This window comes from Ochotona curzoniae, unplaced genomic scaffold (genome assembly GCF_017591425.1).
Source record: "Ochotona curzoniae isolate NIBS_2020 unplaced genomic scaffold, NIBS_Ocur_1.0 contig_2235, whole genome shotgun sequence".
Taxonomy (NCBI): Eukaryota; Metazoa; Chordata; class Mammalia; order Lagomorpha; family Ochotonidae; genus Ochotona; species Ochotona curzoniae.
In genome coordinates this window covers 1,357,291-1,382,444 of record NW_024465384.1, presented here as the reverse complement: position 1 = coordinate 1,382,444, position 25,154 = coordinate 1,357,291, and the positions used below count along the sequence as shown (strand labels likewise).

Genomic DNA, 25,154 nt, shown 5'->3' with positions numbered 1-25,154 from the left:
AATACATCCAGGCGTGTAGAACATCAGTGAATATTGAATAAAGAGCAGGACTAAATCTAGTTATATGCTGTGCCTATAAAATGCTGGTTATACCTATGGAAGACGTTTTTGTAAGAAGTCTTTAATTAGCAATAAAAACATGGAGGTAAGGAGAGAGAATGCCTATGTCTTTGGCACATACCAGTGTATGCTTAAGAATTTTTAGCTTTTATATCTCCCCATTCACCTGCTGACAGACTTTTACATTTTCATACCCTAGTGAAAAATATATGCTTTATTTAATTCAAAAGTCATTGTTGGCTTAGTCAAAAACAATTTGGATCAAACATTATGAACATATGTTTTCTTGTTACTTTACTAAGGGACACTCCAGTTTTTACTCTAAATGAAGAATAAGGAGTAAAAATTGGTTTTATTTGTTAAGACAAATTTATGTTGGATTTTGTTGTAATTGTATTAAGTGTTGTGCTAGCAGAGTAAAAGACAACATCATGTCCCTTTGTGAGAAATATTCTTTAATTAGAATGTTGATTAGAAACATACACAAAATACATAAGCATCTTTGGGTTAATATCTATAAAAGACATTTAAAAACATTTTAAGTACCATGGATGTTGTTACTGTTTTTCCAGACATTAAAATATAGTTATATTCTGAATTAGCAACCCAGAATCTTCCAGATCTTTACATACAAGAATGAGTAACAGGGCCCGGCACCGTGGCCTAGCGGCTAAAGTCCTCGCCTTGAATGCGCCAGGATCCCATATGGGCACTGGTACAAATCCGAGTAGCTCCACTTCCATCCATCTCCCTGCTTGTGGCCTGGGAAAGCAGTCGAGGACGGCCTAATGCTTTGAGATCCTGCACCCACGTGGAAGACCGGGAGGAAATTCCTGGCTCCTGGCTTTGGATCCGCACAGCACCAGCTGTTGCGCTTACTTGGGGAGTGAACCATCGGATGGAAAATCTTCCCCTCTCTCTCCTCCTCTCTGTATATCTGCCTTTCCAATAAAAATAAATAAATCTTTAAAAAAATAATAATAAAGGCAAACATTCAGAAAATATACACATTAAAATCAGTAACAGTATAGTGTTTTTATGATTTTGGAACACATCGTAAACAATAGTAGAAAAAGCGTTTTGATTCAAAATAGGAATCTTCCTTAGGCTCTTTTGAGTAGTTCAGCCATTTCATCACCTTGATATGGGTCTTAAAAGAGTGAAAATGACCTTTTTTCTTAAATAAATTCCATTACACTAAATTATTCTAGTACATATTGTTTGCATTGGGCAAACCAGGATTCTTAATTCAATCTTAATGCAGTCTTAATTCTAGAATTGCTTCTGTGAACCCCCCAAAAATGCCATTAAAACAAACTCTCATTTATATTTTACTTTTTGCTGGAATTGACCATTAGCTATCAGAATCTGAAAACTCAGGGTTATTCAACCCTTCCTTTACCTAGGATCAGAAAAATAGCATATATTTATTTCCCGTAGTCCTGGGAAATTACACTGATACCTCTGTGTCTGTAACACAAGTACAGTATAAGAAGAAAACAGAATATAATATAGAAAGTCTTTCCATAAAGATACTGAAGCATACTTCTTACATTATAAATAATCGGGCTGGTTGCCTACCGTGCATCAGTCTAAAGAGTGAACATACCTATTGTAGAAGTGAAGTAATAATCACTTCAAAAACTCGGTTCTTTTATTTCTCTTAAAAATGGACAGTTACAGGAAAGAAGCTCTTTTCTGATACAGAAGAGTCCTGTGTATTGATTTCATTGTCCCTGGATGTATTTAATGGATTATTATGCACATAACTTCCAAAGACATTGTTATTTCTTTATTAATGATATATTTGATGTAACCATTTATCAGTTTATGCAAACCACACAGTTGTGCATGTCTGATGTAATTTCACATGTGAATGTATGAATTACTTGTCTTATTCATGTTGATACAGCCTCAGTCCGTGGTGCATCCGTGTGGGGGGACCCCAACATACCCAGAGTCACAGATATTTTTCCCAACTATTCATGAACGTCCAGTTTCTTTTTCACCACCTCCCACCTGTCCGCCGAAAATTTCCATTTCTCAGCGGCGTAAGAGCACCTCCTTCCTGGAAGCCCAAACTCGCCACTTCCAACCCTTGCTGAGGACTGTTGGCCAAAATCTTCTTCCACCTGGTGGCAGCCCAACTAACTGGACACCAGAGGCTGTAGTTATGTTGGGCACTACAGCCAGTAGAGTAACCGGAGAGCTATGTGAAATGCAGGTCCATCCGATTTTTGAACCAACTCAGATTTATAGTGACTATAGACCTGGACTAGTACTTCCAGAAGAAGCTCACTATTTTGTTCCTCAGGAAGCAATGTATCTAACTGGGGTACATTATCAGGCCCAGGTGGCAGAACAGTATGAGGGTATTTCATACAATTCGCCAATAATGTCAAGTCCTATGAAACAGATACCTGAACCGAAGCCAGGACAAGGGGGTTCTACCACAAGCTCTGTCTTTGAATTTCCACCTGGACAGGCTTTCCTGCTAGGACACCTTCAGAATTTAAGATTAGATCCTGGAATGAGTCCAGGGTCTCCCCTGTCTAGTATTTCTGCTCCTATCAGTACAGATGCTACAAGTTTAAAATTTCATCCTGTCTTTGTTCCTCATTCTGCACCTGCTGTGTTAACTCATAGCAATGAGAGCAGAAGCAACTGTGTATTTGAATTTCATGTTCAAACACCAGGCTCCTCTTCGGGAGAAGGAGGTGGAAATTTAACTCAACGTGTTTATGGAAACCGACAGGTTGCAATGGATTTGAATCAGGAAGAACTGCCATCTCAATCATTTGGATTACCTGGTCACCTACAATCTGTGACTGAAGAACAGCGTAATTACCATGCCCCTGAATTGACCGTTTCTGTGGTAGAGCCGATTGGACCGAACTGGCCAATAGGAAGCCCAGAATATTCCAGTGATTCCTCACAAATCACTTCTTCAGATCCCAGTGATTTTCAGTCACCTCCTCCTACAGGAGGAGCAGCTGCAGCTTTTGGCTCTGACGTCTCCTTGCCCTTTGTTCGTCTGCCTCAGACAGTGTTACAAGAATCCCCACTTTTCTTCTGTTTCCCCCAAGGAACCACATCTCAGCAGGTCTTATCCGCCTCATTCTCTTCGGGAGGATCAGCACTGCATCCACAGGTTATAGGAAAACTTGCACAATTCTTTTAACTACCCTGTTATGCACCGTTGCTTTGAATTTTTCCATTCATCATTTTGCTGAATCATGGATTTATGAGAAACTTTAATTTTGTCAGTAGAATTTCCTTATCTTTTGAGGGCTATAAACTACTTGTATTTAAAAACAGTATCTGAAGAGGAAGCTACATGTTTTACATGTATTTCCAGATCGTTGGAAAAGAGAAAACAAAAGCTAGAATTCTAATCATCCGTCAAAATCAATGACTTATATTCTAGTGCATGGTACTTTCACCTAGTAGTAAAATGCAAATGTCTATAATGTAAGGTTGGACTCAGCATTGATTGTTTATGTGTGTTTATACTATTATTTCTTATAAATACACTTTTTCAAGAAAATATATTTGTAAAACACAGAAATTAAGCTATAAGGGAGTGATTGAGTAGGGACAGTATTAAGAATTAATAACTGAAGTTTTCCTTAGTGTGGAAGGATACTAAGAAGACAGGAAAAGGAAGCATCTTGGTATTTACTTCAGAAAATGACATCAAACAAGTCAGCATGTATTATATGTCCAGATAAAATATTAAATCCATAAAATTCTGATTTTAGTTTTTAACCAAATTAGAAATCAGGTTTTATTATTTTGTACTTTGAAAATTTGTGATGTATCTCCCAGGGTTAAAAAAAAAAGCAGTAGATCTTGGGCCTTCTTTATTTGTTTGCTTTCGTGACCAGTTTCAGTTTAGTTGTTTAAGTGAGCCTCATGTAGACTGACATGCAAGCAATGACAGGGACACAGAATTCAAGAACTAGAAGCAACATTGAACATGTTCTTTTGATATCTGTTGTACACATTTATAAAATCTACATAAGAAACTACACAATCATGTTGGAAGACATTTAGATCATCTAAATATTCCAGTTTGTGGTTTTAATTTTCACTTTGTTTGAAAGAGAGAAGCTGAGCTCTCCAATCCACATTTTCATTCCTCAAATGCCCACAGCATCCAGGGCTGGGCCATGCTGAAATCTAGAGCCTGGAACTCAGTCCATGCCCCAGTGCCACCCTCATGGCACTTGAGCCACCCTTTGCTACCTTCCAGGGAGTATAGAAGCAGAGCAACCAATTGTTGAACCAGGCATTCTGATATGGAATGCCAGCATCCCATGCAGCGTCTTAACTGCTATACTAAGGCCTGCCCCTTTTATATATTATATGTCTTTCTTCCTGTGTTCTTAAAGGGATAATTACTAAGTAAGTTCTCAGGTTGTCTACCATTAATGTAAATATTAAAATCTTCTCATTTAAATTTTTCACAATACATCTATATAGGTATGTTACAAAAGAAATGTATGCTTTTCAGTAGTGAAATTGTAGTACATTCTGGTAACATCCATGGAAGCTTCAAAGAATGTCCTATAAGTTTAACTGGAACAGCAAAAGTAGTGTTTTCATTTCCTTAACCTACCTATGTGTGGTCTCACATTCATTTCTCACTTTCTCACTTATTTTGAATTAAACATCCTGATAATTGAAACCGACATTTTGGTTTTGATTGGAGTCAGGGGGGTGCTGTTACTTGGATTGTAAGATTTAGCAGCATCATTGGTTTACCTACTGGATGCTCAAAGCAGCCATTTCCCCCAACATGACAAGAAATGCCTCCATATATTGCCAGATGACCCTTTATTAGGGTAGCAAAATCATCCTTGTGTAGTAACTATTGCTTTAAGTGCTTGGCAGTTTATACTAACAGATGTTTCACATGTGGCACTATAATAGAATAAACCAAATTAGCTTTATCAAATAACACTTTTATGTCATTGTTAAAATGTGAAACATTCCCACCTTTTAGTCTTATTACTTTTTCCTATTTTTTTGCAAAAACAATTATGACTATGAGTTTTCTAGTTAGCCTGAGCGTCAGTGGTAAACTATGTTTTAGCTGTCAATAGCTTTTGTATGAAATACAAGCAGAACCTATTCTGTGAGAACCTTCTCTAAACATTTCTCGGGAAAGATGCTCCAAAGGACTTTCTCATAGGTACTAAAGGAGCTGTTAATTGCAGATGTTGGACCTGTATACATTTGTTGGGTCTTCTCTGATTTGTTGTGTTTGCCTATTACTTTCAGGTACAAGGACAGAGCCAGGGCCAGCCACCCACCAGTAGCTTAACAGGGGTTCTGTCTTCTCAACCTGGACAGCATCCTCAGCAGGTGAGAACAACCATAACTTTGTTTTATGGATTAGCAGAAACTGAAACACTTTAGTTTCTCTCTTCCTAGTGTAATGGTTTGAGAGGTATACACTATTTTTCGTGTTCTGTAACATTTTAAACAATCTTTCACTTAATGTATTTTTTTAACATGGTAGATAAATTAATTTTTGAACCATTATTATAGATGTGTTATATCTGCCTTCTTAAACAGATAATTCTTTCTTTTTAATTAAGAAAATTTTTTCTTTAAAGACTCATTTTTTTTGGAAAATCAGATTTACAGAAAGAAGGAGAGACAGAGATCTTCCATCTGCTAGTTTACTCCCCAAGTGGCCACTACAGCCAGAGCTGAGAAGATCCAAAGCCTATAGCCAGGAGCTTTATTTAGGTCTCCCATGCAGGTTCAGGGTCCTAAGGCTTTGGGCTGCTCTCGACTGCTTTTCTAGGCCACAGCTGGAAGGAAAGTAGAACAGCTGCGAGTAGAACGACTTCCTATATGGGATCCTAGCAAATGGAAGGCAAGGACTTTAGCCACTAGGCTACCAAGCAGGGCCTTTAACCAGATAAACGTACACAAAATTAACAGTGTGAAAAGGAGTAGAGTTAGTGTTTGGCACAGTGGTTAGGATCCTACTTGGAATACCAACCTCCCATGTTGAGACCCAGCTCTTCTCTTCCCATTTAGCTTCCTGCTAATATGTGCCCTGGGAGGCAACAGATAACTGTCTCAAGTACTTGGATCCTGGCTACCCAAATGGAAGATGAGAATTAGTCCCAGGGCTTGGTGCAGTAGCTCATTGGTCCTCGCCTTGCATGTGCCAGGATCCCATATGGGTGCTGGTTCTAATCCCGGCAGCCCTGCTTCCCACCCATCTCCCTGCTTGTGGCCTGGGAAAGCAGCTGAAGATGGCCCAATGTCTTGTGACCTTGAACCTGTGCGGGAGACCTGGAAGAAGCTCCTGGCTCATGGCTTCAGATCGGCTCAAGCTCCAGCCATTACGGCCAGTTGGGGAGTGAATCAGCAGACTAAAGGTCTTTCTCTCTGTCTCTCCACCTCTCTGACTTTCCAATAAAAATAAATAATTTTTTTTTTTTAAAGAATTAGTCCCAGGCTACTGGTTTTGGCTGACCGAGCTTCTACTTTTGGATAAAATTTAGGAATGAGTTTACCAGCAGGTGGAAGATATCACTCCCACTTCCTCAACCTCTTCCTTTCAAATAAAGAAGTGGGTTCAGAGATGAGAGTATGGCTGGCCTGCCACTTAAGAGTATGCTTGGCTTACTTAACAGCCTTCATCAGAGTGCCTGAGTCTAGGTCCCTGCTGCACTCCCCATTTCAGCTATTGTGCCTTGGTGTAGGCATCAGCAGGCTTTTGTAATAGGGTCCTGGCTCGTGACTTTGGCCTGATCCAGTCTCAGATGTTGAAGCCATTGGGGCATAAACAAGCAAATGGGAGTTTGCTCCCTGTTTTAAATCATGTTAATTTTTTTTTTAATTCCAGCGACAGAGAAGGCAATCTGTTAATTCTGTTAATAATTTACTCCCCCAAATGTCTGGAAGCTGGGTGGAAACGACTGGGCCAAATCTGGTTGCCAGAAGCTCAGTCTAGGGCTCCCAGTGCAGGTGGTAGAGACCTGACCACTTGAGCCTCCTGATGCCTCCCAAGGGGGTCATCATATTGGAAACCTGGAATTGGGAAACTAAACCCAAGTATCAAAACCAAGCACTTCAGTATGGGAGACTGGCATCCCAGTCAGTTGGTGGCCTGCTAGCCAAATACTTGCCCCTAAAGTCCTTTGTCCTTTAGGGTTACTTGTAGTCTTTTAGATAGCATATCAGGTTTTATGCTAAGAGGCACTGAATGAAAATCTGACAGCTATTTCAGGAAAACTTAACAACACTTTTCTCAATTATTTGTGAGGTTGTTTTCTTTTCCCAGAAGTTACAAGGGCTGAAGAGTAACAGCAGGGAAGACTTAGGACGGTGGTAAAACTGACAATTTTTATTTTAAGTTGTATTTTTATTGGAAAGACAGATTTACAGGGAGAAGGATTAACAGAGACAGACAGAGAAAGGAAAATGGGTCCTCTGTCTGCTGCTTCACTCCCCAAATGGCTGCAATGGCTGAGGCTGAGGCAATCCGGAGCCAGAAGCCAGAACTTCTTCCAGGCTGCCACACAGATGCAAGCTCCCAAAGCTTTGGCCATCCTCTGTTGCTTTCCCAGGCCACAAACAGGGAGCTGGATGGGAAGTGGAGCAGCCAGGACACACACTGCTGTTCACCTGGGATCCTGGTGCATGCAAGGCTACTAGGCTTCCAAACAAGTATCTACATATGCATCAAACATGTATACTGATACACACACAGAAAATTGTGGTTAAATTTAAATGATCACATTTTTCCAACCCTAGGATTCTTCCTTAGCCTCCTTTTTTTAAAATTAATTATTTGGAAGAGTTCCAAAGAAGGTAGTGTCTACTGATTGATTGCCAAGATGGCGCCATTACCAGCACTGAGCCAAGCCAAAAGAGGAGCTTCATCTGATTCTCCCATGCGTATCACAGGGGCACAGACACTTGGACCATCAGCCGCTCTATTTCCCAGGCCATCAGCAGGGACACATTAGCTGGGACACAAGCAACACCCATGTGGGATGCTGGCATTGTAGGCAGTGGCTTTACCCACTATAACATAAGACTAGCCCCTCTTCTGTCCTAAAAGCCCCTCTTATGTACAAACTGCATAAAGCTGAGTAAGGACACAAATACTGTCATATAAATATCAGTCTTTTAATTCACCTATCTCTAGACTTAGGCCAGTATCAGTCAGCTGAGGAAATGTATACACTTGTATGCCCTGTGTTTCCTTTCCCAAAAGAAGTTGTGATTGATCGATAAATACATGGTCAAATAGGCAAGCTAACTATCAAATGAAGACAATGTGCACTAGCCCTTGGGTTCAGTGGGATGCATGATTGTCGAAGAAAGCAATGAAACAAATAGTAGCTCAAACAGTGTGAAGCGGTTTTTCTTCTGGGAAAAATCCATATGTAAATGCTGGTTTCTCCAACAAAAACAATTTGATTTTTATTATAGTTAGGTTTTTTTTTAATTTAGATACCACTGTGGTATAATATTTCAATTGAACAGAATTGGAAAATTGTACCATTAATATTTGTAAGTATTTGCGGTCTAGAAAATTAACTCTGGCAAAATCTTGTAGACAGTAAAAGAGATAAAAATTATAACAATGTTATTTTTTATCTAAATAAAGTTCTACAGGGAACTAAAATTCTGCAAGGATATTCATGATGCTGCATTTATTTGAGAGCAAGATTCCACATTTTAAAAGAAAAAAAATTATAGTTTTGTGAATTAAGTAGTTTATCTTAACACACTGCACCTTAAGGAACCATATCACTCATTTTATTCTAGTGAGGAAGGAAATGTTCTCTAATTGAAATTTACTTTATTTCATGGATTTCATAGTAAATGCAAGATTTCTTTTCCTTATTTTTCTCAAGAATCTCTCAGAGTACCATACTGTATCTTGATGTGATGCCAAAAGTAGTTTTCTCCAGCTAGAAGGCTCTGTGGCTATAAGAAAGGTGTAAGTTATCTCACCAGCTGAATTTCTTGAATAAGACCTTTGTAGAGTATTCAGGCTGTCTTACTTTTCAGCTGTGGCTCAAGAACATTTTTTTTATCAGGCAGTCCTGTCCATCTGATGATCCCCATTACATAAAGGCAGTTTAATACAAGTTTATACTAACCCTGATTCCAGGCTTGCTTGCTTCTGTTAAATCAGATGTGCAAAGGCACATCACCGTGTCCTTTTGGCTTTCCCAAGGGTGTTACTTCTCTAAATGCTGTGAGATAGAACTGACATGAATGCATGTGTGTTATTCCCCCCCCCCCAAAAAAAAACTTCAGTTTTGCAACAAAATAGGAAATTTAAAATGAAATTAATAAATAGTAAAGCTAAAATTTGAAACTACTGATTTCAAATTCGATGCTTTTCTCATTATTCTGTGATTATAATTAGCTATTCTCCGAGTACATTAAAAGAGTAAAAAATAGTATTAGGAAAAGAGATTAAATGAGGACAATGGATTAATCTAATATGTGAATCAAGATGAAAGTTAAAGCAAACTAGGAAGCCGTGTGCAGAAGGGCTCGGGTGCAGTGGGGAGAAGAGCTGTTTGGCTGTGGTGTTTGAATGTCTGTAGAAGACCTACTGAGGTGAAGGTGATGCTTGGTGAAGAACCAATTATGACTTGAATTTTGTAGAGTTGGTTACTTGATTCTTAGTGGTACCATCAGAAGTACAGAATGTTAGAAAAGAAGCAGCAGGGTAAAGATGAATGAGTTTGAGTTTGTGTGTTAGTTACTGACCATGTTACAGGCACTGAAGGCTGAGGGTGCGCATGCTTCCTCAGGGCCGTGATGCTTGGGCTTTGGGATGAAGCTGACTTGCTGTGTTTTACTCCTAGCAGCAAGGAATGCAGCAGCCCGCTCTTCCTCAGCAGACTGTGCAGTACTCTGTTCCACAGACAGTGGCCTCCAGTGAGGCTGCCGCTGCCCAGCCTGGGAGTCAGCCACAGCCTCCGCTGGTCTTGCAAGGATCGTCTGGAAAACAGGTAGATGATTTTTTTTTTTTCCATTTCTGAAAGGATGCTAAAAACAATCCCCATGTAACTTTCCCTTTCAAGTAGATGAACTTCTGATAGTAAAGTGTCGAGTTGGTTGACCTTCTTGTAAAATGCAGTGCAAATTGCCCTGTTTGCATTGTTTAGTATAAATGGAGTATACTGACAGCAGTGCTGACTCAGCACTTTGAGATTTATCATTGTCAGCACAGGTGTTTAAACTAATGCATTAAAATGCTTTGGTAACTGAATCTGACATGCTGTAGCAATGTGCCAGCTGTGTCTAGTAGTGTTACCTATGGGTATGGCCTCGTCTGTGCACCCTGTTACTGTCATGTTTTATTGCTTCTGAGATACTATCATCTGTAAAATGCTGACACACGATCGCTTGTGTGATACACTCCTAATTCCTCAGATGTTAAAAATGAGCCGTAGTGGCGAGGGTAAGTAGATCCTACAGTCGGTGGATTTTATTCATTATATCCTCTTTCCTAGAGCTCTGTTAGAACTTCAGAGCTGTGGAAGTAATGTGAAGTCTACTTCCTCTGGGAGAGGATTCACCTTTTCAGAGAGTAGTGCAATAGCAGCTATAGATTCAGTGAGAATCTATACAGGTTAACAGATTAACAGGTTAACAGATTATGATATGTGAAATATTTACCAGTAAGTGTGTTTTTAAAAAGAGTAGCCTTTGCAGAAAGATTATGTTTTTTATTATAAAACAATAAAAACATTAGCATTATTTTCTACGGTAAATGTTTGGGACAGTGGCCAGTATATTAACCTCTTTGTCTCCAGTTTAGTCCCTCTTATGTGACACGTTAACTTGTACTAATGTGTACTGGGTTTGTTTTATTTATTTTTCTTTCTTTTTGGCTATACATAAAGCTTGCTTTTGGCAGCTTTTTTTGTTTTGTTTTAAGTCTGTGTCTTTTGTTTTTCTTTACCTTCCCAGCTTCCAGTTTCCCAGCCAGTACCAACTGTCCAAGGCGAACCTCAGATCCCAGTTGCGACACAACCCTCACTTGTTCCAGTCCACTCCGGTGCTCCTTTCCTCCCTGCGGGACAGTCATTCCCTGCTTCCTTACTCCCTCAGTACCCTGTCTCTCAGATTCCCATATCGACTCCTCATGTATCTACAGCTCAAACAGGTTTCTCCTCCCTCCCCATCACAATGGCAGCTGGCATTAGTCAGCCTCTGCCCACCCTGGCCTCATCTACTGCAGCAGCTGCCATCCCAGGGGCATCCACTGTGGTTCCTAGTCAGCTTCCAACCCTTCTGCAGCCTGGCACTCAGCTGCCAAGTCAGGTCCATCCACAGCTTCTGCCAACAGCAGTTCAGTCCATGGGAGTACCAGCTAACCTTGGACAAGCTGCTGAGGTTCCTCTTCTTCCCTCTGGAGATGTTCTGTACCAGGTACTGTGCTAGCTAGCTTAAAAGGAGGGATCTAGAGGGTTTGGTCTAATAGTAGACTACCAAAAACTTTAAAACCTTGTAATTAAGTTTCAAAGTAACAGTAATGATATTGCTGATCTCAACCAAAGAGAAGCTAAAATAGATTCTGAAAAATAATCTGATGATTACCAGTCCATGATTGTAAATGAGAGAAAAATGTTTCCCTCGATATTCAGTGTATGATGGTTAAATATTGAGCATCAGTAGAATGTCTCTGTTGTGTGTAGATACTGAGTAAAGTGGTAGATTGGTATCAACAAAATCAGGATTTCGATTTAGAAGAATAGCATTAACAGGATGACTGCAGTGACTAGATACCTGGAAAGGTTTTTTGCATTCTTCCACTTGAGAGTGGTCAGAAATTACTCTCCCCCAGAGAGATCAATCTGTTTCTTCATACATAATCTCCAGAAGGAGAAACTCCAGCAATTTGTAAGACATGACTGTGGAGTCCTGTTCCTCACATTGATTTCGAGAATAATCATTAATCTTCAGAATGTTTCTGAAAAGATGAAGAAATAAGGCTACTATTCTTTTTTTGCTGAGTGTTTTTTGTTTCTGTTTTTGTTTTTTGCATGCCTCACTGTTTTTGCTAGTTTTATCATCCAGCCTGCACTAACTCACCTTCCTCATTTCTGTCACAGGGCTTCCCAACTCGACTGCCACCACAGTACCCAGGAGACTCAAATATTGCTCCCTCCTCCACCGTGGCTTCTGCTTGCGTCCATTCTACCGTCTTGTCCCCTCCCATGCCGGCAGAAGCATTGGCTACACCAGCTTACTTTCCTACAGTGGTGCAGCCTTATGTGGAACCAAATCTTTCGGTTTCTGTGGGCAGTTTAGGAGGACAGGTTCAAGTGTCCCAACCAGCAGTGAGTTTAGCACAACCCCCTACTACATCCTCCCAGCAACCAGTTCTGGAGGTAAATGGGATTATTGCATGTTTATATATAAAATCTATATAATGGGATAAAAATGGCAAAAGAGACATAGGCTCCCTGGTTTATAACTCATTGGGAGACTATATCACACTAACTCTAAGTGACTTTTTCTTACAGCAGAATGAAATGTCATTGTGGGGGCCTTGTTGCCACTGGCTGTTCTGTTGGGAAGTGAGTGTGCCTTGAAGATTAACCCTATTAGCACTTCACTTCTCTAGCTAGTACTTTAGTCATTTTTCTTGTCCTTTCACAAACTCTTGCCATTGGCAGTTGTAAGAGTATCTTGACTTACTATACTCCCAGCAATCGTTTTTGCCCTACTAGGGGAAACATCTGAATTCATCTTTGCACTTTGCTCTGCCTGCCCTGTTGCACACCTCTGGTAAGATGCTGGCTGCATGGCAAGTTGTAGCTTCACACTGCCTAGCAAACACATTGGCTGACCTCACACCATGCAGTCTATACCAGAGACTAGCTTTAGAAACTTCTTCGGAATTTTAAGACCACTGTCTCTAGATGCTGAGTATTGAGAATTACTAGTAAATTTAGTGCTTCTAGGACTTAACGGGAGAGTTTTTTTTTTTTTTTTTTTAAGGAAAGAAAAGGAGAAAAGGGAGTACTGGGGTTGAAGAATGCTAAAGCATGATACTACCAAGATTTCAATTGTTCTTTCCATTCACAGAGTACTCAGGGAGTCTCTCAGGTTGCTCCTCCAGAACCAGTTCCACTAGCACAGCCACAACCCACCCAGCCTCCCACTTTGGTTTCTTCTATTGACAGGTATGTAAAACTAGAATTCCTCTTCAACTGGTAGGGAGAATGATATGACATTTTACATGATCAGACCTTTGAGGTTGGCATTGTAGTACAGAAAATTAGACTACCACTTGATTCCATGCTGGAGTGCCTGGGATCAAGTCCCACTGAGCCTGTACTTGTGATTGAGCTTCCTGTTAATGCAGCTGCCACCCAGCTGGGAGTTGCTGGCTCTTGGGCCCTGTCTCCCTGCCCCCCACTTCCCTTTCCTTCTCTCCTTCCCTACCACTTCACACCTGGTCTCTCTTCTCACTCTCATTCTTTCAAAGAAATAAACTTTTAACTGCCTTTCAAATAAGTAAATCTTTTAAAACTTTAAATAAATGTGTATGTATGTTGATATCAGACCTTTAAAATCTCTTATTGCAAATGGAAAAGTTTTGTTTTTGTTTTGTTTTGTTTCAAGTGCACATTCAGATGTTGCTTCAGGGATGAGTGATGGCAATGAGAATGTCCCAGCGTCCAGTGGAAGGCATGAAGGGAGAACTACCAAACGACATTATCGAAAATCTGTAAGAAGTCGCTCTCGTCATGAGAAGACTTCACGGCCAAAATTAAGAATTTTGAATGTGAGTATTGTTGATTCATTGATTTTATATTGTTAAATAATTTGGCACTAAACAGGATTTTAGAGGGCACAAATCAAATCATTCACATCATTAAATAAAGATACTTCATGGCACAGGATTTGTATAACACTTTACTTATTTAAGAGTTATTTATGGGCCCGACATGATAAGCCTAAAGGTTAAATCCTCACCTTATATGCTCAGGATACCATAAGGGCGCTGGTTCATGTCCCAGTTACTGCATTTCCCATCCAGCTCCCTGCTTGTGGCCTGGGAATGCAGCAGAGGACAGTCCAAAGCCTTGGGACCCTTAGCCTGTGCCCAGGTGGAAGACCCGTAAGAAGCTCCTGGCTTTGGATCGACTTAGCTCTGGCCTTTACAGCCACTTGGATTGTGAACCAGTGGGTGGAAGATCTTTCTCCTGTCTCTTCTCTGTAAATCTACCTTTCAATAAAAATAAATAAATCTTTTTAAAAAATTTATTTATTTGCTTGAAATTTTCTATTAGTGTTTCATTCCACAGCAGCCAGGGTCCAGACCAAAACCAGAAGCATAGAACTCCATCCAGGTCTCCAACTTGAGTAACAGGGCCCTAGTTGCTTGGGTCATCCTTTTTTTTTTTTCTTTTTCCTTTCCTTTTGTTTTCTTTTTAGGTTTGCACTCCTTTTTTTATTTTGAGTTTTATGGTACAATTCCATAGGGTTTGGGATTTCCCATCTGCCAAATTCTTACCCCTCAACTGATTTTCCCCATATTACAATAGTATAGTCCATCATAAGGAGTCGTGATTCCATCAGTCTGTTATTTAATTGTGCCCTGACATTGCTGGTACAGACAGTGTCAGACAGTCCAGCATCCCATTGTCTAGATATGTGCAGCAATTTCATTGGGAGTCCATCCTTGATTTGGAAGGAGGGATGCATGTCTCATTGTATTTTCACATCAGGATATGGTAGTCTCCATTACTCTATCGCTATACATTCCAATTTGCATGATGGCTTCCTTATATTAGAGAGAACATGTGGTATTTGTCCTTTTGGGATGGACTTACTTTACTGAGTACAATGGTCTCTAGTTGGAACCATCTAGTTGCAAATGATTGAATTTCATTCTTTTATGGCTGAGTAATATTCCATGGAGTAGATACACCACAGTTTCTTTAACCACTCCTCTTTGGACAGGCACCTGGACTGTTTCTGTATCTTTGCTATTGTAGATTGTGCTGCTGTAAATATAAGATTACAGATCCCCTTTTCATATGCAGTTTTCATATCCTTTTGGGTATTATTCCTAGCAGCGGGATAGCTGAGTCTACTTGGCTGTTTACCCAAATGCATTGGGAGGAGAACAGCTGGAACTTGAACCAGTTCTCTGATTCAGGATCCTGGTATTACAAGAGTTGATTAACTCAATGTGCTACAATGCTACCCCACCTGAGTTAGTCTGCATAAGCCTTTTTGTAACTACATATCACATTTTCAAATAGGAGAAATGAAAATATAGCCCATAATTCAACCAGTAGATTAATATTATTTAAATAATTCTTGAAAGTTGATTTGCACTGAAACTTTAAGATCTTCAAATAAAAAGCAAAAAAGGGAGTTAAGATCTCATAATTACATATTCTTGAATTCCCAGATTATTGTAGTTAGACAATATTTATTTACCTTATATAGAAAAAAATGTTTCTTATATGGGGACACATGTTTGGCCCACATTTGACTGCTTAGATTTGATTTTCAGCTGCAGCTCCTGTTAATGGGGATCCCAGTAGGCAACAATAATGGCTCAGGTAATTGGGGTTCTACCTCTGGTATGACACATGGATTGAGTTCCTAGCTACCAGCCTTGGTTCTTGAGCATTTGAAGGGTGAGCCAGTAGGGAGGCTTGTTCACTCTTTCGCTCGCTCGCTCCATTTCTGTTTCTCTACCTCATAGTAATAAAAATCTAGGAAGAAAATCTTTAGATTCCTTCCAGACTCTTCAGGGAGTAGCTGAAATTCTGATACCATTGCAGATTTCTTTTCTAGTATTTGTGATCCAAGGAGTAGCACAGTGCTTCCTCAGACTTAGATTGAGCATTAATACGAATGGCTTTTCTCAAATTCAATCATAAATTTGAATATGGCCTTCTGAGACGTTCCTTTTCCTTTTCAGGTTTCAAATAAAGGAGACCGAGTAGTAGAGTGTCAGTTGGAGACTCATAATCGGAAAATGGTTACATTCAAGTTTGACTTAGATGGTGACAACCCTGAGGAGATAGCAACAATTATGGTATGTGTTTGCATTTCAAATTTTTCTTTTATACTTATTCCATTGTTCTAGGCAAATAGGAAGTCTTTTATAATCTGTGTTTATCTTCACAATTATGTGTTTCTTTTTGATTTTTTTGGTATTTACCAAATTTTTATTCTCAAGCAGTTTTAGAACTCTTTAGGAGGAGTAATTTATAGAAGCATAATTATAAGTAAGTAAAATAAAAATTAGAAAATTAAGTTAGTTTTAAATTGCATCTCTGTGGAAAGCAATTAATTTTTTTTTCCTATGCATTCTTCCATATGATATTAGCTTGGAAATATTTCCATGTAGATAATAACAGAGCTAAAATTATGACAAAATGATATTGCATGGTTTGACTATATATAATTTATAGTATAAATTTATGAAGCTTAAATCTACTTTTATAAATGTAAAGGCCTGGGTGAGTATCTGTGTGTACTTCATCCTTGGAATAAATCAGTAGGAGTAGAATTACTAGGTTTAAGATGATGTCAGCATTTTCCGTTGTTCATGCATGTTATGTGTTAGGTTTTGTTTTTGTTTAAGTTTTAGTTTTTAACACATTTGTTATGATTTGTAGGTATATTTCCAAGAACATGATGATACTGCGATCATTTCCTTCTATCTTCACTCTCCATTTCTTTGTAGCTTTTAAGATAACATTTTTTTTAAAGATTTATTTATTTTTATTGGAAAGTCAGATATACAGAGAGGAGGAGACAGAGAGGAAGATCTTCTGTCCAATGATTCACTCCCCAAGTGAGCGCAATGGTCGGTGCTACACCGATCTGAAGCCGGGAACCAGGAACTTCTTCCGGGTCTCCCACGTGGGTGCAGGGTCCCAAGGCTTTTGGCCGTGCTCAACTGCTTTCCCAGGCCACAAGCAGGGAGCTGGATGAGAAGTGGAGTAGCTGGGATTAGAACCGGCACCCATAGGGGATCCCAGCACATTCAGGACTGGGACTTTAGCCACTACGCCATGCCGCCAGGCCCTAAGATAACATTTTAAATATACTACACAATTGAATGGCTTAATACTTTACAGAATAAGGAGTTTAACAAGTGAAAAAAGTCAAAAAGACCTGGTTTAGTGGGAACATAGGCAATAGCTGTAAGTAATAATTAAATGAAAAGTGAGCATTTCACACATACACAGCAAATTTTAAAGTGATTGCAGATCTTTGGAACTATTTGCAGCAGTAATGATATACACAGAATTACTTTCTGCTTTGTTTTGTTTTGTTTTTTAATTTTAGCTCCCACAAACGAGGTAGCCTATTCAGTATTTATCTTTCTGGGTTTGCCTTATTCACAACTTATGGTTTGGGGATGTTTTTGTCTAGGATGTGACTAAGCACTAAAGTTCTGCAAAAGGGAAGAGCTAATTCTCCACAAATAATAAAATAGATATAAGTAGGTTCGAGGTCTTGATCATGATGGTCTAATGACTTAAACTTTAAGGAATGTCAAGCTATCCAGACTGACATGACATTTCCTTTACAGGTGAACAATGACTTCATTTTAGCAGCAGAAAGAGAGTCATTTGTGGATCAAGTGAGAGAGATTATCGAGAAAGCTGATGAGATGCTCAGTGAGGATGTCAGTGTGGAGCCGGAGGGTGACCAGGGATTGGAGAGTCTTCAAGGAAAGGAGGACTATGGCTTTTCAGGTTCTCAAGTAAGTTTTCCTTCTCAGAGTGAAGCTTCTTTCATATAAAATGCTACCATGATTTTCACATGTTTGGCAGTTGGCTTTGTCTAATTGTTGAGACTGTTGCTGAACATGAATTTCATTCTTTTGTTTGTTGTAGAAATTGGAAGGAGAGTTTAAACACCCAATTCCTGCGTCTTCTCTGCCTCAGCAAATTGGTGAATCTTTTTGTTCATTTTTACCTTTGACTTGGGGAGTTACATATGCCAGTAATGAAATTATTGAGGCTCCTTGTTGGGAATAATATATATAATAATATAGTGATAAAGTAATTTGCCTTTTGTTGACTAGGTGTTCCTGCCAGCTCTTTAACTCAAGTTGTTCATTCAGCTGGAAGACGGTTTATAGTAAGTCCTGTTCCAGAGAGTCGATTACGAGAGTCAAAAATTTTCACCAGTGAAATATTAGATACGGGTAAGGATTCATTCTACCCTATTCCCCCCCCCCCCCTTAGGATTTATTTATTTTTATTGGAAAGTCAGATGCAGAGAGAGGTGGAGAGAGATAGGAAGATCTTCCGTCCAGTGATTCACTCTCCAAGTGGCCGCAATGGCTGGAGCTGAGCAAATCCAAAGGCAGGAACCAGGAGCCTCCTCTGGGTCCCACGCAGGTGCAGGGTCCCCTGGTTTTGGGCCATCCTTGATTGCTTTCTCAGGCCACAAGTAGTGAGCTGGATGGGAAGTAGGGCCAGAGATTAGAACCAGTGCCCATATGGGATCCAGTACTTTCAAGGTGAGGACTTTAGCCACTAGGCTATGGTGCTGGTCCCATTCTACCTTTATCTTTATGTAAATTATTCCATATCTTTACTATGTTGAAAGCTTGATCATCAAGCAGTTAGTAGTTCATGATAACACTGATTTTTTTTTTAAGTAGAAAATTGAGCTTATATTATAAACAACAAATACACATGGAAGGGAAATACATGGTAAATAGAAAAAGACAAGAAGAAAGAGCATACTTGATACAAACTGTGGTAGATACTGTTTCCTCTGCATTTAGAACTGTTGTATATTCTTTCAGGTAGTATTCCATCCCATCTTTTATCTTCATAGAAGACTGACTGACTTCAAACTGTTGTTGGACCTTGCTCTTTCGAAATCTGTCATTTCCTTAGGAGAGTTCATAAAACTTGTTGGCATTATTTGTTATCACAAAAGAATTTTTGGGACAATCGTGGGAATCCACCCATCTCATATTTCTGTTTCCCTTTGCAGTTGCTGCCTGCACATCTCAGGGCCCTGGAATGAACTTGTCGCACTCTGCTTCATCCCTTAGTCTACAGCAGGCCTTCTCTGAACTTAGACATGCCCAGATGACAGAAGGACCAAGTACAGCACCTCCAAACTTCAGTCAGACAGGACCGTCATTTCCAACAGGTCCTCCTTTCATGAGTAGCGTCGCTGGAGTCCCAACCCCAGTAGCAGCCACACCTTCAGTATCAGTCCCAGCAACAAGCAGCCCTCTCAGTGACGTCTCTACGTCAGTCATCCAGTCTGAGGTTACCGCACCCACTGAAAAAGGGGCTGTTGGTTTTGTCCCTAGCACAGGTTTGATCACTTCAAGTGGTATTCCTGTCCCTGCTGTGTGTGAATCAACTGTGCTTGCTAGTGTTGGTTCAAACATCACAGTACCTGCAGTTGTCTCAATAGCTACAACAGCCCAGTCAGTTCAGGTCCCCGCTTCTGGGGGCTCTGTTTCCAGTACAGGCCCTTTGCCACCTATAACAGTTCCAGTGGCTTCAGTCTCTGCAATTGGCAGCGCGTCTGGCCCAGGTGCTAAGCCTCCAGCTGTATTACCTCAGCAGGCAGCAGGCAGTACCACTGGGATAGCCACATTAACATCACTTCCTCCCACCACTGTATTCCCTGGCTTAGCTTCACAGCCGTCCCTTCAGCTCAGCAGCAGTACCTCTGCTCCTACTCTAGCTGAAACAGTGGTGGTGAGTGCACACTCACTTGATAAAACATCCCATAGCAGTACAACTGCATTGGCTTTATCCCTCTCTGCACCATCTTCCTCTTCCTCTCCTGGAGCTGGAGTATTGAGTTCTGTTTCTCAGCCTGGTGGAGTACATTCTTTGGTCATTCCATCAGCTGTAGTTTCTACCCCTGTCCTCGCCCAAGCAGCAGGACCTACGTCTGTACCTTTATTACCCCAAGTGCCCAACATCCCACCCTTAATACAACCTGTTGCTAATGTGCCTGCTGTACAGCAGACACTAATTCATGGTCAGCCTCAGCCAGCCTTGCTTCCCAACCAGCCTCATACTCACTGTCCTGAAATTGATGCTGATACACAAGCCAGACCTGGAATTGATGACATAAAGACTCTTGAAGAAAAACTGCGGTCTCTCTTCAGTGAACACAGCTCGTCTGGAGCTCAGCATGCCCCTGTCTCACTGGAGACATCACTGGTAGTGGAGACTACAGTCACACCGGCCATCCCAACCACTGCTGTTGCACCAAGCAAACTGACTACTTCCACTACAAGTACTTCCTTGCCATCTACTAATTTGCCATTGGGAACAACTGGTGTACCAGTCATACCGGCGGTTACACCTGGGCAGGTTTCTACACCAGGCACTTATGTTTCAGCCCCAGTCTGCACTGCATCAGGAATGAAGCCTGGAAGTGCTGCCTCAAAACTACCTTTAACTAAGAGTCAGGTAAGATCCTTGTTATACAATAGCTAGGTATGATCACCGTGCTGGTCTCCGTTTTTCAAATTAACATCACAACTTAGACATGTAATTATAAAGGTACCCAACTTTTTGTAGGCACTCGACCGATTGACAGTAGTTTTAGGATGCACACACACATTGAACAAGAGAATTTTTTTAAAAAGATGTATTTATTTTTATTGCATAGTCAGATATATGGGGAGGAGGAAAGACAGAGAGGAAGGTGTGCCATTCGATAATGTACTCGCCAAGTGACCACAACCGCTGGAGCTGATCTAAAGCCAGGAGCCAGGAACTTCTTTCAGGTTTCCCACACAGGTGCAGAGTCCCAAGGCTTTGGGCCGTCCTTGACTGCTTTCCCAGGCCTCAAGCAGGGAGCTGGATGGGAAGTGGAGCTGCCGGGATTAGAACCAGCGCCCATATGGGATCCTGGTGCATTCAAGGCGAGGACTTTAGCCGCTAGGCCACACTGATGGGGCCCTCTTCTTTTTCTTTTAAAAGGTTGTTTATATTTGAAAGCCAGAATGACAGAGGGAGAGAGACAGAGATCATCTACTGGTTCACTCCCCAAATGGCTGCAACAACCAGGGCCGGCTCAGGCCAAAACCAGGAGCCGGAAGCTTCCTCTGGGTCTCTGTGCAGATGAAGGGGCCTAAACACTTTGCCATCTTGTATTGCCTTCCTAGACACTTTAACAGGAAACTGGATGGAAAGTGAAGCAGCTGGTATCCGTATGGATGCTGGCACTACAAACAGCAGTGCTCACAGGCCTGCCCCAGGAAAAGTGTTTTCTTGAGCAAAAACCTGATGTAATAATAGTGTAGCAGAAGTGGCTGAAGAGTTCCTTAACTGTTCCTGTGAGGTGCACGCAGCCTTTGTTTTTTATTTTCCCTAAGGAGGAACCTTTTCCAGTTTTTGGTACTTTTGTAGTGACTTCTATAGTAGAATCATTGCTAATAATCTCCTGTATGTAAGACTGCTGCCAGTATGTAACTTAGGTGATGCTAAACCTGTATTAACTGCCTATATTTTAACCTGATACTTCTGCATTTGAATTAATTGATTTGTTCTTTAATATGAATACTATTAATAGTAGTATCTCATGGGCTTGAATTTCCCCCTCATTGTAGGTGCTGCCAGGGAGTACTGAACTTCCAGCTGGTACTCTACCTAGCGAGCAGTTGCCACCTTTATTGGGACCTTCACCAAGTCAGGTGCCTCAAGACTTGGCCTGTTTCTCTTTCTGTTTCTCTACTTCCTTTATATAGTCTTCATTGCATGGTCTTGGCTCATAGCTCTTTCTTGATTCTGACTTACTAACACCTGCATATGAAAACCATGTAAATCATGACCTGGAACATAGAGTAAGAATCGGCATAGTTTTTCTGTTTATATTACTCCATGGTATCTAGAAAACACTTGCTGTTAATATTTCTTCATATCCTAAGAACAAGATAGAAAATGTCACATTGACATTTCACTACATAAATATTTTAAGCTTTTTTTTATCATTCTTGCTTTTGCAGAATAGTGTAGTGAAATCATATCTTAAATATGAGATTCAGCTGCATGCCATGGTGGAAATAACAATTTATAAATATTCAGAATTAACTTTGAAAGTGACTTGGCAGGCAATGGGGTGCCACATTGATTAGCATATCCTTTCTGTGAATTCAGTACAACAACGTTTTCTTGAATATTTATAACTTTCTTGACCATCTAATGAAATACTGAGCTTTCATATGGATTGGGGGTGATGTTGCATGAAATATATGCTGATCTCTTTCATATAAGATACTTTAATACATAGATATCTGTTGATGTAGCAATGTATTATAGTTTATTATATGAGATGTGTATTATATGTGTATATAGCTATATACACATATTTTATATGTGCTATATACCTTAAATACTGTTCAGGTCAGCAAAATGCTGACACTGTGGGATTTCAGAGAGGAACTGAGATGGGCAGTGGGAGCCGGAGAGCTTCATCTCTCCCTGAACAGTGGTCAGAATTGCCTGCAGTGCATAAACTGTCACTTCCCTTTCCTATCCCACCCCACCATCCCCCAAACCATTGTAAAAATAAAAGGTTTCTGACATAGGACAAGCTAAATGTTAACATAAGAATTTATTTTGGAATTATTAATAAGAAAAACATGGTTAGTTGCTAACATGAAAGAATCCTAGTTTGACTATTCTGCTTTCATACTGACTGATATGCAAAGCATATAAATGTGTGTTGTTTGTCCGACTTTTTAACTTGGAAGTTTGGTTTTTAAAAATTTGTGTTTCATTTCCTAGTTCAGAATAATGAGAAATAGCAAATGAGAGCTGGGAAATATAAATGGGTAGAACTTACATGCAGAGAAGTCTAATGAATAGAACCTGCATGTAGAAGAGCGAGTGCTCAGGCCCCTGCATCCGTTTGCAAGAAGCCCTGCCCTTGTCCTGGCACAGCCTGCCTTTGGAGCCATTTGGGGAGTAAAATAGCAGATAGAAGTCTTCTCTCTCTATATATATATATAACTCTGCCTTCTAAATAAACAAATAAATCTTCAAAAAACATGAAGAGTGATATGGAGCAGGTGCAGTGTATCGCGTGCTAACCCTTTGTCACACCAGCATTCCGTATGGGTGTCGTTTGTGACCCAGCTGTCCCACTTCCAATCCAGCTCCCTGCTAATAGCTTGGGAAAGCAGAGGAGGATGCCCCCATTCCACGTGGGAGACCAGGAAGAAGCTCCTTGCTCCCAGCTTCACACCCACCCAGTTCTGGCCATAGCAGCCATTTGGGGAGTGAATCAGCAGAATGAAAATCTGTCAGTGTCTTACTTTCAAGTAAAATAAATAAAACCTTAAAAGCAAGAAAGGAAAAAGTCGATATACTGTGGCATGGGTAAAAGCCATTGCATTTGATAAGTGGCAAAAACAGATGATTAATAAGATTGAATGCTTAAGACCCCCCCTTACTCCCCACCTATAGAGTAGAAGTGTATATTGGTTAAAAACAGAAGAAAAAAGTTCCTTAAGAATGACAGAACCTATTAATGCAATCTTTTATTCTTAAGGACATCTTCCCATTGTGACTAAACTGCCATCTGAAACACCTGCATCTCATATCTATGGCATCCTATATGGACATCAGTTTGAGTCCTTGCTGTTCCATTCCTATCAGACTTTTTAATAGTGCACCTGGAAAAGTCCTTGGGCCCCTGCATCCATGTAGGGAGATCCAGATGAAGCTCCTGGCCTCAGCCTGGTCCAGCTCTGGCCCTTGCAGCCATTTTGGGAGGGATCCAGCTGGTGGATGATCTCTCTCTCTGACTTTACTTCTCTCTCTGTAGCTCTACTTTTCAAATAAATAAATGTTTGTTTGCTTGCTTATTAGAGACAGGTTCCCAGAAAGGTGTGTAAAACTGAGAAAGAAAATAGGAAACTTAGGAGATGGATATTCTCTCTGCTGGTTCACTTCCCAAATGGCTAGAGGGGCAAGGGCAAAAGTCCCTTCCAGGCTGTGGCCAGAAGCCAGGAGCTTCATTCAGGTCTCCCGCAGGGGTGTTGGGAATCAAGCACCCAGCCCATCTTCCACTTTTTTCCTAGGTGCATTAACAGGGGGCTGGATTGGAAGCGAAACAGCTGGGACTCCACATGGTACCCATAAATGAACACTGGCATCGCAGGCAGTTGCCTAACTGGCTATTTCACAATGCTGTCCCTGCAAAATATATTTTCAAAGGGAGAACAAAAAAGTTTCTGTCACTGTGGGTAATATCAAACATAGAAAATAAGAAAGACTTTGAGACTGTGAAAGCTACTATGTTTTACTCTACTGAAACTGTGGATTACTTAAGTCTTGATAGGTGAACATACAGTATTGAGAAACTGGTGAATCATCAAAGCAGTGTGCTAAAATTAGAATATTGGGTTTTGTATTAATGGAAGACAAAGGTTGTGGCACTAAAGGCTGCAGTAACGTGTTCCATGTAAATTGACTGTGTACAGTGACGTTGAAGGTATTAAAACACAGTGGTTACTGTGATTGTTTTGTTCAGCCTCAGCAGCCCCTGGAAGATCTTGATGCTCAGTTGAGAAGAACGCTCAGTCCGGAGACTGTTGCAGTGACATCTGTGGTCGGCGTAAGTTTTTAAAAGCTTGACAGAATCTTTTTGTAACCTTATTGTGTTATATTTAATGTTCTAACACCTCCTCAGTGTCCTGCTTATTAGAACCAATAGTAATGAAACAGATCAATGAAAATTTAATGCTGCCCCAGTACTGTAACTGTGGAAAAATTTTATTTAAAAGATGCTTTTTGTATCTTAGCTTCTGGTGAGTGATACTGTATCACAGCCCAGAAGACCAGAGAAAAAGCAACAGGGAAAACATTTGAGAACAGCTGCAGGTAAAGCTGTTACTGTGTGTGTGTTTTGCAGCCTGTGTCCACGGTGGCTCCAGCAGCGGGGACAGAAGCAGGAGCACAGCCTCAGAAGGAAGGTGAGACATACATGTCTTCTGTGTCACTACTCAGTGTCCTGCCTGTCCTTGATTTTAGAGATTTACTCTTTCAAAGGCATGTTCTTGACCTTGTTGTACTTGATGGCTGAGAAGTGTT

General features: G+C 40.5%; 1 protein-coding gene across 1 annotated transcript in view; it reads left to right on the top strand.

Annotated features, from left to right (window-relative positions):
• The window catches only part of WNK1 (WNK lysine deficient protein kinase 1), a 109,054-nt gene that overhangs the window by 68,633 nt on the left and 15,267 nt on the right, over positions 1–25,154 (top strand). The window contains 14 exon segments of the mRNA XM_040972197.1: positions 1,973–3,211; positions 5,347–5,430; positions 9,927–10,073; positions 12,183–12,461; positions 13,162–13,259; positions 13,702–13,864; positions 16,022–16,138; positions 17,648–17,821; positions 17,955–18,012; positions 18,146–18,268; positions 19,072–20,522; positions 21,668–21,751; positions 24,595–24,678; positions 24,976–25,036. Of these exon segments, the coding sequence (XP_040828131.1) occupies positions 1,973–3,211; positions 5,347–5,430; positions 9,927–10,073; positions 12,183–12,461; positions 13,162–13,259; positions 13,702–13,864; positions 16,022–16,138; positions 17,648–17,821; positions 17,955–18,012; positions 18,146–18,268; positions 19,072–20,522; positions 21,668–21,751; positions 24,595–24,678; positions 24,976–25,036 (4,162 nt within the window).